The sequence below is a fragment of the Amphiura filiformis genome, chromosome 2 (genome assembly GCF_039555335.1).
Source record: "Amphiura filiformis chromosome 2, Afil_fr2py, whole genome shotgun sequence".
NCBI classification, from domain to species: Eukaryota; Metazoa; Echinodermata; class Ophiuroidea; order Amphilepidida; family Amphiuridae; genus Amphiura; species Amphiura filiformis.
This window is the reverse complement of record NC_092629.1, coordinates 35,193,586-35,213,146: the sequence shown is the minus strand read 5'-3', so window position 1 is coordinate 35,213,146 and position 19,561 is coordinate 35,193,586. Positions and strand designations below refer to the sequence as shown.

At 36.2% G+C, this 19,561-nt stretch overlaps 1 protein-coding gene across 1 annotated transcript in view; it reads right to left on the bottom strand.

The window, feature by feature from the left end:
• LOC140146135 (NADPH oxidase 5-like) overlaps positions 1-11,479 on the bottom strand; it is a 31,376-nt gene extending 19,897 nt beyond the window's left edge. Inside the window, exons 1-5 of the mRNA XM_072167894.1 lie at positions 11,325-11,479; positions 8,894-9,008; positions 3,128-3,278; positions 1,973-2,183; positions 949-1,169 (exon numbers count right to left, since the gene is read on the bottom strand). Of these exons, the coding sequence (XP_072023995.1) occupies positions 949-1,169; positions 1,973-2,183; positions 3,128-3,278; positions 8,894-9,007 (697 nt within the window). The 5' untranslated portion in view covers position 9,008; positions 11,325-11,479. The remainder of the gene's footprint in view (positions 1-948; positions 1,170-1,972; positions 2,184-3,127; positions 3,279-8,893; positions 9,009-11,324) is intronic.
• Between the last annotated feature and the right edge of the window lie 8,082 nt (positions 11,480-19,561).

Genomic DNA, 19,561 nt, shown 5'->3' with positions numbered 1-19,561 from the left:
TCAGCACAGACAACAGTTGTGGAGTTACAGTAAAAAATGAGGGAAAACCAATATTTGATCAATAAATCAATAACTTCATGCCTCGAGTTGCTGAATTTCCAGTGCAGTAGTTGAAGTCCTTGCCCCTATAATATACATATCTTACTTGTCACTAACGCGCTATAATTTTTGAGAAAAATGCAAAAATAGGCAAAAAAATGGCCAGGGGTGTAGTACCACCATAAGTCAATACTTCATGTCGAGAGTGTCACAACCATACCTTACAGGTGATGTTCGAATATGTTTCAAATATATTTTGTTAAAGAATGGGCTTTATGGCGAAAATAATATGACTAATTTCATGGAACTATAATGAACTGGAGAGCGCACGCCCGTAAATAGGAATCTCCTGATAAAGTCCGGCCATATTCTGTGTTTTTGAAAAATGGAAAAGTTACTTTAAAAAATACTTAAGAAAAGACTTAACATTAATTGTTAGTCTCAATTTAGGTCTGGAAGTTTGATTGCTTATCCAAAATTAGCAGGATCTGACTTTTTAGATTTTACTAAGCTTTCAAATTGTGTTATTGGAGCTACCGTAAGGTGCATGGCCTATAGGCCTACTACAGGGTGATCTAGTCGGCAATTTTCCACGGACAGGTTTTTTTTTTTAATGCATCCAGTGTCTTCATCTAACCTTCAACTTGCAGAAAGTGCTCGAACCTCTCAAGAAAATGATATTCAAAAAGATCCAGTTCAAAGTTTGTAGAGATGCGCACCCTGCAGAATGTATTATTCGTGATTGATTGATTGATTGATTGATTGATTGATTGATTGACTGATTGATTCATTGATTGATTGATTGATTCATTCATTGATTGATTGATATTTCACTCACCAGATGATCTTGCGACCATTTGATTGATTGATTGATTGATTGATTGATTGATTGATTGATATTTCACTCACCAGATGATCTTGCGACCATTACCCAAGGACTGTCCGGATACTGTCTGTGTCCCATAAAAGCACCGCTAACAATACACGCTATATTAGCGGCTATGTACAGCGTCATGAATATAATCATGTCAACATTGTTCCGAATGTTCTTCGTACTGAAGTTACAGCAATTCACATTGTTTCCTAATTGTTTTCGCTGTAAACTTGGTGGTCGCAGCCATTCTGATGCACTATATAAAAAAAGACAACGATATTTTTTTTTGTTATATCACCCAACGGCTGACAGTAAAATTGAATACATGCATACAAAATCCACCCAAGCCCATGGAAAGTAATTTTGAGAAAACTAAGAAACAAATGTGTATCATACATGCTGGGTAGGCTACAGGCCATGCTGGATTTCACAATAGACGCGCGTAGCTGGTGGATTTAGGTTCAACTTTTATACATATGATAGGCTTATGTATAGGCCTAAGCAACAATTTCCCATGCTTAACTCAATTTGGCCGAAATATGGACTTGGGTGGGTTTTGTATTCATGTATTCAATTGATGCACATGATTTTTTGGCAGTAGCGTTTTTTGCTCTTTTTTATTGTTCTTTATCTTCAATGTATCTATCCAATTGTATACAACATAGTCTAAGTGGAGATAGATATTAGAGGTTTACCTCGTCAATAGTAAACAAAACAGTTGGCAATGCTGGGGTCCGAACCCGCAACCTTCCACACGATCAAAAATCAAAAGCCCGTAGTGCTGCATGAACTACCGTTGTCACACAACCTCATATGGCAAGCCTTCGAAGTCATAACGTGCAGCTAGCTATGCGCAGCATATTTAAAGCTACGTGCAGCTAAATGACCAATCAGAATCTTCATTCTAACCACATAATTGAGTAGTTCACTGCATGTAGCATAGTGCAGTCAATCCTCTGTCATTGCGCGTAGCTAGCTGCACGTTATGACATTAATGGCTTGCCATAACCGCAGCATCCTATTTTTACTGAACAATGAACTCTTTAGGCTTATCATCACCTTATTGTAAGATTCTCAGCAATATCCGGGTACTTTTCCAGCTGAGCCCGCAATTCTTCAAAGCATATATTCCCGCTGCAGTCAGAGTCCGCTTCTTCAAACAACACCTGAGTTAACTCGTCCAGTGTTTCATCACATAGTTGTAACGCACTTTCAGCGGTACACGAACGCAAGACTGTACGTAGCTCTTCGTAATCTATTGTCCCATTACCTGAAATTTATCAAAAAAATGTGTTTGGAGCAGTTAGTATGTTTGGTTCGTTATACAGCGCACAAAAAGTATCCGAACACATAAAACAAGAGCATTTGCTATAAGTTATGGAAATAAAGTTGCATCGTGCCGAATGCGGCAGCAAAATACGCCGAAAAATTTCTTCATACATCGACTGCTTAATTTTGTAATTAATTTACTTTTAGTGTCTTTAAGAAATGGCTTTTGTTTTAAAGCCATATTGTAACATTTCCATAAAAATAGATTAGTATATTTCCTTTTCCTTTTTTTTCATAATATGTTATCTTTTACTGTCAGGTATGTCTAATTTTGAGCCGAACAACCTGGGTAACGCAAAGAAAATTGGAATTTACTGACAACTAATGTCGCCAATACGTGTCACTCCGTCGGTCGTGCTACGACACGATCCTTTTATGTGTACATGACCGTCCCGAACGCCATGTACGTATATGGCCCTACTGTGTTACGAACATCGTGTACACGTTGGACTGATATTTCCATCATAATAATTGCGCTTTCACGACAGCACCTAAAGTTTTGATTTTTGCAGGGTATGTTAGTTTTATAAAGTACATCACAATCGTGTAAAAAACAGAATTTTTAAACATATTGAGAGCGTCCTCATCATGCTCATCAGCCAATATTACAACCCAACAAACACCAAAATGGTTCTTAAAACGTTTATTCAAAACATTTTAATAACATTTAAATGTCGGGCTTTATAAAGGTTATGAAAACGTTTTTATACCCTTTATATAACCGAACATTTAAAAGTTTTCTGTAAAACGTTTTGTGTTTGCTAAGAATATGGGTTTAAGTGTTCGGATAACTTTTGTGCGCGGTATACAATCGCTATAAATGATCCATGGTATTTAAAACAAATAAAAAAGTCGACATCCGCTTGGTATAGGGGGCCTACTTACCATCAACATCATAGACTCGGAATAAAAAGTGCAATTTATCCGCTGCTGACCCATGTACGAGTACACGCAATGCGTCCATAAGTTCGCTAAGACTGATGTTGCCTGAATTATCAGTGTCGATCAACTCAAAGAAACGCTCAGCGAAGAACGACTGAAAAGTAAGACAAATCATCATTTTAAGTATTGATCAGTAAAAAATTAACTACTACATGAAGCAACTAGAACGTATATCTTGTTTTTTCTTATACACTGGTCTATGTGGTTACCTCATTGACGGATGGAAAGAAAACCTCAGAAGAACCTCAACTTGTGAAGTGAAAATGACAATTTATTTGAGGTCTGAGGTAACGTAACAGGAATTGCAAATCAAACTTCGGTGGATTTGTGAGCACACAGCTCGTTCAAAGAAGATTATCACCACATCACCAATGTACTATGCTTTGACAAACACCCAAAATCTGGTTCCTGATGAATACAAGTTCCCACTGGTAGTTATACTTTTTCGTAGGAATATTTTAGATGATTTTTACAGAACATATCCGGTAAGCTTGCTGGCGGAAATTTCAGCCATATTACCAAGATTACAGCTACATTTCTTTACGGTAATATATTTTATTTTTGAATCATTGTCCTCTTATTATACCGTAAACGTTCGCCTAATGGCGCTTTTGGATTCTTAGAAATGTGAGAGCGCCATCCTTGTAAAATCTCAACAGCATTAAGGATACGTGTATGTTAAATTGAGCAACCTGGACATAATGCCTCAGAAAAAATATCGTGACATGACCCAATACTTTAGGTCACTAGGTTAGTTGCTAGAGCAGCAAATGTTTTGGGGTTTCTTCAGGTTTTCTTTCTCAAAGTGCCATTGGACTTAATTTGTAAATCGATTCATACGTTATACCTAACTCATTTTGGTAAATCTTTTTAAAACATTGTAATTTTTTCATATTTTTTTTAATATTCTTCAGTTCAAAATTACACCCTTCTATTGTCTGACCCATTAGCTCAGTCGGTAGAGGGTGCGACTTGAATGGTGAATGGCACTTGTTCGAATCTTGATTTCTGCCCCCACTTTTATGTGAAGAAGGGTCAAGAAATGTGTTTGGATTTTGCCCCCATTTTACGAACGAATATTGTGATTTTTTTTAATTTAATTTTAATTTTCTTATTTTTTTAGATAAATAGGCACTGCGAACAAACGGCAACAAACACCGCTGACAAAATTTGCTCCACCTGCTACCTATCAATGCGTGATATATTCCACTACATTTAACAGTTAAATGACCTCTACCTGAAAAATAGAACGGCCTCAATGTTTCAAATTGTGTAACTACATTACTTTATTCATTTATGCATTATAAATGATCAGCTATTTTTTCATTTCTTAAAAGGATCGAACCCAAGTAGATCAGACCATTGATCATATAACTATCAGACCACGAAGTAGTTACGTAACTCCGTGATGGTATCGGAACCAAGCACTGTTTGTATGGCAATCATTACGATCACGCTATTTTGGTATGCCTTTTTTGTGTACTGATTGTTCGATCGTGGTTCATTACTTAAGCGCGTGATCCCGTTGACATAGTAACATTACGTAACTTCGATACCGGGCTTCGATACTGAATAGGTGTTGAGTGCACATAATATGGAAAGCCATTGGGGGTATTGTGTGCCTTCCAAAGCGCCTTATAACATGTTCTCATTGTATTGTGGAATCCTAGCCAGTATTCAATGATAGCTATAGAGGCCTTGCGTTTATCGATTGGCTCCAAACAAAGGATTTGAACCGGTTTCTTCCCCGTAATAATGGCGCAGTGCAGTCCATTCAATCAAATGTTGTCATCAACCTATTTGATCGTAGAGCATTTTGTTATGTGGGTGAGACGAACTGTCGGGGTAGATACAATCATGCTTTTGTTGAATGCATTTGAGTAGTCCGCCATATTTACGGGATGATACATCATATGCACAGCCTATATTCAGTTGGTCGTTGTATGATTTTGTTCGTTTACTCTGAAGACTGAGCCTATTATCAGAGAGTTGATATTCTTGAGAGGGCACTCTATTCACGTGGTTTATTTTCCAATGCTAAAAGATCACGAATTTTGGTGGTTTGCAAATGAAAAGTGTCCGCACTATCGATTGATTACGTAACGGTTATGAATAATTTATAAGGTTTTTCAATGCAATCGCCTCGACCCATTAATACGTATTATCTGTATTATCAAAGTACTTGGAACAGCAATCCGGTGAGTTCACTGAACTACGCCCTAATACTGATGGAGTTTTAATGGCGTTAATCCTCTCCATACACAGATGAACAAATACAATAGATGAAGGTCAACACGTATGACCTCCTATGTGACATGTTATATGTGATGTACAAAAACCTGAATATCATAAAGATCAGTATTCGTTTGTGCATATGAACTGCACATTTACGTTGCTAAATATTACTCATCATATATAATGACAAATATTGGTATTATGACAATACGGTAGGATACATTGTATATAAAACGACTAATAGATCCTACTATCATGGCGTCAGGTCAATGTTCATCATATCCCGTATGTTTCTTAAAATTCATTCATATTTGAGACAAATTGCTGTGCCCATTTTATAGGTGCACAGGTAGATCCGTGTTTTTTAATTTTCATTTCCTTTTAATGAAAGAATTAAGGTTTTCCACTGCACGGGGCCACAAGGGTGATACTAATTTTAATGCTATATTTTCAAAACGAATACGTGTTCCCGATTGGCTCTATAGCGATTTCACAAAAGGGTATTTCTAGTACAATGCAGCGTCGGACTCTAGCTGAGAGCGTAGCCTAAGTCATTATAGACTCCAAAAAGGGCTCTCCATACACAAATGAACAAACACAAAGGAGGGTAGTCTCCTCCGTGACCAGCTTGATTTCGATGGAGCGAAACCAAATTGGCTGCAGAGGAGACGGGTAATTTTGCCATGCAAATGAGGTGAGTGTCATAGCCCTGCTATTATGATACATCCTCCGTGGAACAGTTTCAAACAAATATAGCTAGGGATTATTGGGGCAGAGGTTATCTTTTGAATCCTCTTAGAGGGCTATCATTTTTTTCGGAAGGGGGGTCCCAAATTTACAAAAAGTCTGCGTCAATAAAATTGCGCACCCCTATTTCGGCAACAAAAATTTTATGATCCCAAACCCCAAAATTGTATTGAAATCAGTCTTTTTGAATAAAATAACATATTTTCTGTGGTCATCGTGTGACTCCCTACATTTTGGTCATAAAACATTTTAAGACCCCCTCCTATTATTCTTTCCAAGACTTTATGACCCCTGTATATTTGGGACCCCCCCTTCGAATAAAATGATATACCTCTTATGACCACTGATGCATAGGCAAGGACACTCGCGCGAATTGAAAGACTTGTCGCACGCGACAGTTCGTCTCACACACATAATAAATCCCTATTCGCCACTTGCACGGTTCCGCCATTATGCACTAAGTGCGGGGAGAGCCTCGAACTGGCAGCATACATGAATGGGAATTGAACCAGTCATAACATTCTGTGTAAGGTTACGTAATTCTTCCTTTCATGGATGCTGCCAGTTCGAGGCTCTCCCCGCATATAGTGCATAATGGCGGAACCGTGCAAGTGGCGAATACAATCAATTTTAGATTGAATGGATTGAGTTACTCTAAAACGAAACGATAAAAACAAAGATTCATGAAAAAAGACACATACAAGATAAATAATACAATTATATAAACAATGTTAAAGATAAAATCAAGAAAATAGAGAATAAAATTTCCTCAAATCAGAAAAAAACACATTGACAGACATCAGAATCTGTCGGAAATTACTGCATGAGATTCAAACCATCAATCTTCTCCACAAGTTCTCTCGCACTATAGTCTAATGCTCTGCTCACTGGGCCACAACGTATCAGGTGAATGATTACCGCATTATCATGAACAAGTTTGTTCGATCTTGTTCATAATTGTATGTGTCGATAGGTTTCATCCTTTAACTACACGTACCCTTAATGATCAGTGATAATAGTCGGCTTTTACAGGGATGGCGCTCTCTCATTTCCATGAACTCCAGAGCGCCATTAGGCGAACGTTTACGGTATGATTCATAAATAAAATTTAAACAAACAAAAAAGCCCAGTGAATTATAGTGCGCTACGCACAGCTCAGGCACAACGCCTAGACGTTGATTCACAAGCCTCAGCACACTTTACAGGTTGTCGCTGACCACTACGGCCCACATCATTCCATAAACCATTTAACAATACAGGAGCTTACAGGGACTATGCAGCTTCAAGAGCGCACACTCTAGACATTCCATAAATGACCATCGCAACCAGGATCAGCTCCCGACTTTCGCACGGGTTACAACGGGACAACTAACAGTAAGTTCCTTGTCCAGGGGAATTTCAAGCTAACTTAATTTTTCCACGAGAGTGTACTAGCCACCACCAGAGTTCGAACCCGCAACCCTTCGCACCATAGTCGAACGCCTTATCGATTGAGCTAACTTGACTGCAAATACGTGTCAGAGGCGACACCTTTACCAGGTATGTATGGTCAATTATTTTATGATCATAGTGCAGTGTCGTCCACGGCAAATTCACCGTGACCTTTCCAACCATAAACCCGCTTATTGAAGATTAAACCGATATATGCAGTACTATACCATTATATAGTAATCTATTGTCCAATGCAAATTTATTACCACCTGATAATATTGATCCAATGAGCGACCGAATTGTCCGCTACGGACGACTAATCCAATCGATAACGATGCTATTGACATGTACGAGCGGAGCTCCACTGACCAAGTTTTGGAGTATTTTTCACTGGTTTGCAGCTGTTTGCTGTCATTTACTCATCAAGGCGGACCACCGTTATTATAAGGACTATGCCAATTATTTAAAGATTGACATGTTGGGAATAAGCCATATTTGATTGACAGAAAGTACTAAATTTGTACCTATGACGGTTTTATGACACCAATCTTCCAATTACGACCAAAAAAATGGCTGCCCGGTGAAGCAAAATGTGCATTGGAATAAAACGGCGAGTTTGGATAGATGGTAGGATTTCTTTTTAATAAAAATGTATGTTCCCCCGTTATTAAAGCTTGTACCGAGTTAACGATTCAGATATTTGGAAAAGAATAAGTAATTGAAACATAGAGCAAGTACTAAAATCATAGCTTTTATACTTTTTGATATATGATGCTAACTAGTTCATCCCGTATAGCTACAACACTGCGCTACCAGTAGGGTTCAATTGCCTGTTGTGATTGCCCCTGTGTTGTGTGCATACATGTAGTTAACAATAACTGCATGATGTATCTCGCGTTCACGTTACATTCTTACCCAATCCATTAGGTAGTCGGCAGTTGTATTGGTTTTGGTAAAAACGTTTTATAACATTAAATATCGGGTTTATAAAGATCATGAAAACGTTTTTAAAACGACTGAAAAGTAAGACAAATCATTAACAGTACAACTTGTGTGTCAATTTTGAACATTATTTTTGAGTAATTTTAAAAGTAAAATGTATGGGCGGCCACATGGGTCAAAAAGTGGTAAAAAATTCAAAAAGAGGTCAAGTGACTCAGGAAGGAGTGTAAAAAAAAACCACGGGTCTACAATTCAGAACCGGTCTACATCCCGGGATGTAAAAACCAAAAAAAAAGGTTTAACATTCAAAGGGGTTTACTATACCCATATAGACCTAAATGTCAATTTTCTTACCTTCTTGACATTCAAAGCTTTCTTAAACTCATCCAGATAAATCAGTCTGTCCTCCCCAGCAACCTGCGCAAATCTTTGCTCCGCCCACGCCAACCATTTCGCGTCTTTCTCCATACTGAAACAAAAAGAATCATATAAATTTGTAAGCGCTCTTTAGCAAAGTCATAGTTCGTTGAATTTACAACCGTGTGACAAAACAGGCGAAATCAGTAACTTTTGGCACAAGATTTGCAATTTAAAGAGAATTGGTCATTGCTCATCCTAATGTAGCTATATAGTATATGGCTATAATAAGTGTACTCTTTCAATTAATGACATAAACTTTGAAAAATATTTTAAGGAACACTTGAGGTTTTGACTATTAAAACCTACATTTTGGTAAAAAAATGTGCTTGGATAAGTAGTTTTCAACAGATTTACCACATTCCCCTTCTTTTTTGGGGGAAGTGTTAGCTTTCGTTCGATACAAAAAAATTCTGATTGGATGAAGGAAACGCTTGATGTATATTTTCCACTACTAGATCTCACACAGCTCTTATGATGCTATGCACTCAACCGTGTAGTATAACACAGATTGCGTGAAGACTAGACTCGCTGTGCTGGAAATGTATGTGTGCTCGGGTGTATCGAGGTGGAAACTGTGCGTAGATGCATTTATAAGAGAATCGTTTTTGTAGTCATACCTTTTCATAACTAGGTCTCTTCCCAGAATCCTTTGCAACATGTTCCATCACATCAAAAGACACGACTACTGATTTGTTATGTAGGCCTACAGGTTCCCTATAAAATATCTAGCCACTTTTTCATGTTGAGAATAAAATGAATTTAATAGGAGTTATTATACCAGAACTTGCAGATTGGGATGTGCTCTGTGAAACACTTAAAGAGGAAGTCCCGCCAGAGCAGTTCTTCTGGGGGGAACCAAACCCGCCTGGTTATCAAATTAATCAGTGACACGATTATCTCTGAACTTGACAGGTGCTAAATGATGCAATAACATTAAAACATCAATTATAGTACTGTCAAATTCAGAGAAAACTTTGTCACTGATTAATTTGATAACCAAGCAGACCTGCTCTGGCGGGACTTCCTCTTTAAACACTTTTGTACATTTTAAACAAGATAGTGTTAAAAGTGTGATCTTGTGTTTAAAAAACATAAACATCTTCATATTTTTACGTGTTTATTAAGTGTTAGGCTACTCTGCTGTTTTTGGAGTGCATAGCCTACTAACCATAGATCTTCAAATATTTTTTGAAGATAGAATCAAACAATCATAGGTCGATCCTTCTTTATTGTAATTATTTCGTGCATGTTTCGTGCAAGAAAGCTAATCCTTGCCCTAATCCTAACCCTAAGTTTGTGTATAATTGCATGAAGGAATAACCCTATCATACGATATAGCTACAATTTTGACCGTAGTAGTGTATGAGTTTTTGCCCAGGAGTTTTTGTACCCAACATATTCAAAGGTTAGTGTATGAACAAAGCATAAATCATGGTCTCACGGATGAGCATTATGTTTTTAACAATGTTGGTAGGGGCCTATACCTGAAACTCTCAGCTGTCCGTTTGTTATTATGATCGTGCTGTGTATCCTTAGGTGTGTTTTCACATTTTTATTAAGCCTGAATCCAACTTCAATAAACATAATGACAGGTTTTTGTCGTTTATCATGTAGCCTATGTTACAGATTGCATTCGCAAAACCAATAACTTATCAGCAACAAATTCAATTTTTTTTCGCATCATTGGAACTCACCTGCATGCTTTAATAATATGCTTTAATAAGTAAGTAAGTAAGTAACTAGTATAAGTAAGTAAGTAAGTAAGTAAGTAAGTAAGTAAGTAAGTAAGTAAGTAAGTGAGTGAGTGAGTGAGTGAGTGAGTGAGTGAGTGAGTGAGTGAGTGAGTGAGTGAGTGAGTGAGTGAGTGAGTAAGTATAAGTAAGTGTAAGTAAATAATATAAGTAAATATATAAGTAAATAGTATAAGTAAGCAAGTAAGTAAACACTGTAGGCCTATAAGTATATACGCATGTACACTCTAAAGAATAAAATAGTAAACATTGCTCAATGTTGAGTAAAAAGGGAACAGAGCAACAAAATGAGTCAAATGGAACAATTTGAGTACAATTTATTCATCATTGAGTTACGTATACTCATTCTGTTGCCCTGTTCACTTTTTGCTCAACATTGAGTAATTGTGTATTTGCACTGTAAGTATAATCAACCAATTAAGTATGCAAAGAAGCAATCAAGCACGCAAGCAAGCAGGTGAACAAATAATGTGATAGGCCAACACAATTATTCTATAAATAAATGATACAATGCTTTAATTTTTAGAATACAAAATTAAGCAAAATAAAAAAAAATCTAATTTTCAACCAACAACTCTGATTTGCAGTTAAAAGTATATCCTTTCTGAACTTACTCGTTACATGGTTAGAGACCAATTTCTTCGTATACTTATCGCAGGCACTTTTAGTCCATAGTAAACATGATTATTTCGAAGAAACAAATGATAGATGGTCTCGATGTCAAAATTGTATGCATTAATTTCGCATCGTTTTTCACGTAGGCCAAGCTAGCCGCTACCATGGCTACGTCGTCGGGAGCTATTAGAGAACTGAGAATGAACAGAGTAACTGTTCCAACTATTGTTCAACCTTTGGTGATATACAGTTTACACAATAAATAAGGTACCAGCAAACACACAAATATTTTTATAACGTTATAAACATGTTATAAAAAGGTTTTAATAACATTTTAAAATATCGGGTTATATAAAGGTCATGAATATGTTTTTAAAACATTTTATATGAAAACACGCTACAAAAACATTTTTAAAAAAGTTGCCGCAATGCAAGTTATTGTAATATATTTCTTGACAAATATTTTTGCAAAACTGTTGGTCAAATAACATATATGTTAGAATGTTTGTAGCAAGTTTTCACAAATGTCTTTGAATGTTATTAAACGTTTTATATCCTTCATATATACCCTTAGCTTTTATATATCCCGACATTTAAACGGGTTAGTTTTGTTTTTTTAAATGTTTTGTGTTTGCGGGGGTGCTAGTTTTTGACCATTATCCCACAGCCAAAGTGAAGGTAGATTTTGAATGCGCAAATGTAACATGCCATCGGTTTTTTTACTTGCTGATTTCTGTTCATTTACAGTGGCGGAGCTACGGGGGTGGGGGGGAGGAGGGCATTCCCCCAATATTTTTTCTTTTCCCTCTGAAATTCACTTTGCCTCCCCCCCCCTCCAAAAAAAAAGAAATCCTGCTGCCGCCACTGTTCATTTACCGTCACTGTTTTCTGAAATCGCTACCCTTACTTTGGCTGTGGGATCATGTTGCTGGTACCTTATTTACTGTGCATACTGTAAATGCTGATGACGATTAATGACATTTACCTCCCAAGTTCAACGTGAGTAAATGAAGCGACGTCGGAAATTAACGAGGTGTATCACAAAATATATAAAGAGTTAATTAATGAAACGTCGTCAATTAAAGGAGTATTTCGTGATCCTAGCATCCTCTTTTTATGCCATTTTTCAGTAGATATCCACGAAAAAAGCTTATTACCAAAATTTCAGTTAATTCTGATTTTGCGTTTGTGAGTTATGCATGATTTATTGTGTATTAGACTGCTCACTGTTGTAAATTCGTTCTGGTACACCAAAACGAAATTCTTGCTAAACGAATTAATCTGCAAGAAAATTTTGGTACATAAACATTATTTTCATGATATGTTAAATTACTGCAATTTTGGTGTGAAACGGGCCACATACATGACATAGAAATATGCACCGGACAATTTTATGCGCATCTTAACTTTTTTCCTTCCTCGTTTTATCTTTCTTTTTTTTTTCTTATCCTCCTTTCCCCTCTCACTTTTCTTTGCTGTCCCGATTTTCTGTTTCCATTTTTGCCAGTGCAGCAACAGTGAGCGAAGTATGAGAATGAAGTTTAAGTGTTATTTATGTTATTTGAAACTTTGCATCTGTTCGTCTTTGATTTCCAGCGGTTTCTCATACTCACTGCTGAATATTATAATATAGCGACACGCGATGCATCAATGAAAATTAAGCATAGGGCAGAGTAATGGGAGAGAGCACGGAACTTTTCGAGCATCATTATTTTTGAATCGTATGTCCAAAGTATATAAAAATATACATTTTTGGAAAGGAAATGAGTCAAGGAATCCCATGGTGACGTCAGATTTGTTCAAAAATCTCGAGTTTTTGAAAAAATCACAAAAATGCACTTTTTTACCCCAATTTTTTTGTGACAACTAAAAAAAATCGCGCGCGTAATCACAATATTTCGCATTCGCGCATTGCCGACTCATTATTTCCCACCAATTTACTAAGCTGTCTTGAGCCATGTGACTTTTTAGAGTTGAAAAGAGTAAAATAAATCAAGCAAAAATACAAGTAAATATTAGGAAGTTGTATTTTTATCAGTTTCAAGTGAAAGAATACATCTTAGTGTTGATAAATATCAAGAAATCTCAAATTCGGGTGTGGACGAATGTGTCTCCCCTTACTCTGGCCTTAAGGAGTCGGTCACACATCTTTGCACAGTTCTTTAGTTACTTAGTATATTCATTCGCCTTAGAATGTCTCATTTAAGGGTATACGATGTATTGTTGGTCGAAGCAGTAAAAAATATATAGTTCACAGCATCTTGCGAATGGTAGTGAGCTTTAGCAAAAATTGCATTGCTCAATTCATAGCGAGCGTGTAGAAGAATTCAAATATATCAGATATGTATACTTTTGTAGGTCCTGTGGTTCTTGAGTTATGTTGTAAAGAGGGCAATTAAGCAAGTTTTCAAAGTATAATTATTTGTAGAATGAACTTTTGCAAAACACCAAAGTGTTATTTTTCAATAATATATTGATTCAGGTAATTTTTTGGCTGCTTCGACCGACAATACCTCGTCTACACTTAAGACAGACCATCACGATATGCTACTTAGGCCAGGGTCAGGATTATAAGGGGTTAGGGTTAGGGGTTACTCTCTAAATGTAATAGAGTGAAAAACTCACTCCCCAAAAGAGTGCTTCACTTATAAAACCACTCAAAAAAGAGTGGAAAAGGGAGTGAAAACCACTATACACTGCAAAAAATATTTTACTCAACATTGAGTAAAAAGGTCACAACTCAATAGTTGCGTAAAAAATACTCAATATTGAGCTCAACTCAACAAATGAGTACAAATTATTCAACATGTGCTCAATGTTGAGTAATTTTTTACTCATTTGCTGAGTAAAAACTGGATAGGCCTAATGTGAAAATATCTCAAATTTATATAGGCCTACACGTAGAACCCATGGTCGCATGATCTATAAACTTACCGCAATATCTGGCCTATGGCATCGTAGGTGCTATATTGTGCCCTTCTGCTCAAAATTGATTTCTTCTTCCGTTTAATCATAATAATTTTAGTTAATTAACCACTCACAAAATGCAAATTTATGCAAATTATATTCCATATAAGTGATCAAAATAGCCCAAACTCTTTGCAGTGTTTTTCGTTTCTTTCGTATAATGAGATGAGAGACATAATATGGATGCATGGCAACCACGGAAGGAGCTGGTATAAGTTAAGCAAACTTCCTATCGAATGGACAAAGCAAGAATATATTTTTCTAATCCCAGAATGCATTTTGAATTGTGTTATTGTATTTTGTATGTGAATTTTATTGCCTTCAAGTGTGTTACGATAATATTTTATATAAGTTTTGTTTTTATCTATACTTATGTAACAATAGTGGTATAAAATAATTATTATTGTTTTTAATCATTGTTAATTGGCCTCTAGTTTTTATTGATTTAGATTGTACTTAATTGTGTATTTTTAAAATCTAGTTTTATAATGTGTATAATGTTCCCCAGGGCCCCTGTGTTTTGCACTGACTGAGCTACCCTGGTAATATAGATAACTAACTAACTAACTAACTAACTAACTAACTAACTAACTAACTAACTAACTAACTAACTAACTAACTAACTAACTAACTAACTAAGTAAGTAACTAAGTAAGTAAGTAACTAACTAACTAACTAACTAACTAACTAACTAACTAACTAACTAACTAACTAACTAACTAACTAACTAACTAACTAACTAACTAACTAACAATGAAACCATCAGTAGATAGGCCTACAGTGCTCAACGATAAAATATAGGAGCGAAATATATAACTATACTTGTGAAATTAGCACATAGTAATACAAATCTGTATATGGGCGGAATGGGCCCATCCACACTCTTCATCATGTTCATTGCAACTGAAGAGTGTGGATGGGCCAAACCATGCAAACAGATTTGTATTGCTATGTGCTAGTATAATTAATTAGTTAAATAATTAATTAATTAATTATTAATTAATTATAATTAATTCATTAATTCATTCATTCATTCATTCATTCATTCATTCATTCATTCATTCATTCATTCATTCATTCATTCATTCATTCATTCATTCATTCATTCATTAATTCATTAATTCATTAATTAATTTGTTACCATGTATTTCGCTGGAATCACGGAATGGGCCTTGATTCGCGTTGCACCACGGGAAGACCCCAAACCAATCCATTAGTTCACTTACGTCATATTTCAAGCATTGCACAAACATCAAATCATAAAGCTACTGTCTAGTAATTGAAACTCAACTCTCATGTTTAATTAGTGATTCTTTCGGAATTTATAAGTAAATATTTTGATTGTAATTCACTTAACCTGCTTAAGATATTAATCAATTGGTTTGTTGAGCTAATTCAATATTTCCTCGGGTATTCACATGTTTAAACATTATGCATGCATGGTGTATGTGCAGGTGGGTAGGGGTGTTTTTTCAAATTTAAAATGTCCAACTGAAAAACACCCACACAGGTGCCCCTTGGATCATAGCCCCTATGCCTGGCCCCCTGTGCCCTGTGGTAAATCCGGCCCTGACGGTGTGGATTGTCGTGCGGACGCACTTGGTCCTTATTGGCGGACTCCTTGAGTAGGCCTATGCCCGGGGGGGCCACTCAAATTTAATGATGTAAGCATGCGTGACCAAAAAAACGCGTGAAAAGGGGTGTTTTTTTCGGTTGGGCACGTTACGCGCGTGACGCGTTAAGGGGGCAAAAAACGGTGATTTTCATGAAAAGGGGTTGTTTTAAAATCGTTTGTAACGCATTTAGGGTACCATTTAATCCGCTTTTCAAATCTGCTGAAACTCCGATTCCGAAAAAGTTTATTCCAGTGTCGTATAAATGTTTAAAGCACTATGTTATGCAAATATATTTCATGACGTGTTACATGTGATTTAACCATGGCCTCGTACTTCTATGTAAAATACAGTTTAGATTAAAAAACGTGCATATTAATTAATGACGTCATGATTATGATGATGGGTATATAGTTCAGTGGACAAAACGGGGAGACGAAAATCCGGAATGAAAATATCATGTATTTCAAAAAGATTTTTAGGACCTTTATAGATTCCTCACATTATTTAATACTCCTGCTGGTAGATTTGCGAGTTTCCCCTTCTCTTGATTACTTTAGGAAATTATATATGCAGTAGAAAGCATGAAAACGGCCGCTGATATCAGGACACGATAATCAACTTTAGGTGCCGAATTCGGAACCAAATACGATGTGAATACCATTACTCGTTGACTGCCGATAAAACGCCCAATAAAGACTTAGTCACCGGACCGCGCCGGCCAGTTAAAGTACATGCCCTATCACACCAATCCACACCATACATAAATTCTCCCAGTCACATTTCCCAAGTATGAAATTAAAAAAGTCAAATTTTAATTTTGTTCTTTTAAAGTTTGGCAGAGGCGGGGTTCGAACTCACGGCGCAACGCTTAGTACTCTATGAGCCTAGCGCCTTAGACCACTCGACCACTTGTCTTGTTGTTATTCATCTGAAACTTATTTTAAAATATAATCGCAACTTCAACATAGGCCTACCACGTGACAAGCAAAGACAGAAAACGTATTATATTTTGGAATTTTATCTGCTTAAAACATTAATGTGTATTATAATATTCGTTCAGTTGGGGATGATTTGAAGTGACCGCCAATTATGACCATTTGATATTTAATACAGCTCAACTGATCGTACTTTTCCTACATTCGACCTTGCATGATTTTTGAGTTGACACAGTCATGAAAATAACTATAGATACTTGACAGACCATTACTAGCCCAGTTCTGAACCTTTTCATTGATCATTCATAACAATAGGTATCTGATGGATCAGTGAAGATAAGAAGGGATTATAATATATCCGTAACCTTGATATTATAGTACATCTCGAGGAAAAAGTGCAATGGACATGTTTTCATTTTATGTTTCAAATATCCCGCGCATGAAAATTGAGTATTTAACCCAAAATGGAAAATGGAACAATTTATTGGAAATCTGTTTAACAGATTTTTTTGACATCTTTTTCTGCACTGTATTATACCTAAATTAAGAAATTTTATAAATATTCAAAGAAAATATAGGTCATCCAAAAAATTTAGATTTTTACACATTTTGGGGCAAAAAAGGAAAAATAAGCAAAAATATCAAAATCTGTTTAACAGCTTCATTCATCAAGTCATAACAAACGGCCTACATGCTTAATTTCTAATAAAATATTGAAATTGTGAAAAATATAGGTATTTATTGATTTTCATGTTTTTTCTTGCAAATATGCTAATAATATGCAAGTTATGAAATTGCAAAATAAAGTTTCTACATAGCATACATCTTTCAAGTGTGATGTTCAAAATGACAGACATCAAAAAGAGATTCGATGAAATGTAAAGGTGTAGTAACACTTTTGGCATGGACTGTCTGGTCGGGAAAAGTACGGTAATTTGAGCTGTACCAGCAATGTGGAAAAAAAGAAATAATGTAGTGCCAACATAATGTACCCTTTTACGTAAGGAGCAAAGTTCAACAAGTTATAACTCCGCTTCTGCAGTACGAATGTCAGCGGCGAATGTCAGGGTATTATTTCCCAGTCTTGAAAAAAAATTGCAGGCAGAGGTGGGAATCGATCTCGGTACCTCCCGGTTAAAAAGCACTGTGCAAAACCACTAAGCCAACTAAATATCTGTTGTGAGATACTTGACATTAATCTTTGATATTGCTTAATGGAACAAATCCCGGAATTAAATCAGTAATAAAAGAAGTAGATTCTTATTTAGCGGCCAAATTGGATAAAAGGGGAAATATTTGTCCCTGCTCTAAAGAAAATATAGGGTAGACAATTTAAATTTAAATTTTAATTAAAAATTGAGATTTTATATTTATTTATTTCACGAGGCAGGCATTATCACAGACAAACACTGTATACGCTAAAAACTCGACCCTCATTACTAGATGATGGCATAGCTCAGTGTTAGAGCATCAGACTGGTAATGTCAATATTGTTGGTTCGAATCCGCCCGTCAGCAATGGTTATTATGATTTTAATGCTACGCTACAATTTGTTCAATTTTTTTCGTTTATTTATTTATTTATTTATTTATTTATTTAAATAATTTGATATATTTGAAAGGGGTATTTGAGCAATTTGAAATTTTTACCCCCGTATAATCCTATGGGGTCATTTTGAACCCACCCCTCCCACATTGCCAAACTTAACGCACAACACCTATGAGTTTAAATCATACATAATGATCAGTACGTCCATCATGAATGAGTGGTCACTGCATTCATTTGGGAATGTGTAGGGACTGCAGCTTGATTCACCATCCACAACATGATAATGTGTGCATATGCTACATTATATACACTTGTAGGCCTATGTTGTTGTTGGTGTATAAGTAATGGGCCTTGCAATTGAAATGCCTCAAGCTTTTAATCCGATATTCAGATTATCTATTTGTTTTCATGAATTGGAAGACATTCTTTGATGTATTACTGAGCTCAATGATCTGAAATTACTGGAGTGTGAGGTCAGCATAGTATTTTATTAACAGAAAGTATACGCTGGCGAAGTTACGTAATAAATCCGATTAACTACCATAGCAATAGGTGAAAACAATTTTGAACATATCGCGCTGCACTACAAGCAGATTGAACTAATCACCTGTGTATGTCTGCAATCATATTTTGAACACAATACTGGTCTTTTCAAAGATGCTAATCTTACAGGTGCTAGTGATTAGCATGATATGGTTCAATGCAGAGGTACCGCGTGAAAGTATCAGTGCAGCGCGGTATATTCAAAATTGTTTTCACCTATTGCTATGGTAGTTAATCCGATTATTACGTAACTTCGCCAGCGTATAGAAACCCCTGCATGAAATTATCGATTGGCTCCAAACAAAGGATTTGAGCCGGTGTCCTTCACCGTAGTTATGGCGGAGTGCAGTCCATTCAATCAAATGTTGTCATCAACCTATTTGATTGCAATCATGCTTTTGTTGAATGCATTTGAGTAGTCCGCCATATTTACGGGATGATATGTCACATGCAAGGCCTCTATTCTCCAAATTCATTTCCTAATGTATGTGAGAATGATACAATAATGACATGATGAACATAGTCATTGATGCATCAGTTTTAAAATAGACTAGGCGGTTACCATATTTGGCGGTTCTCGGCTGGGCGCGATTACCAGGCTGATGGTGACATGCCCATACGACAGTT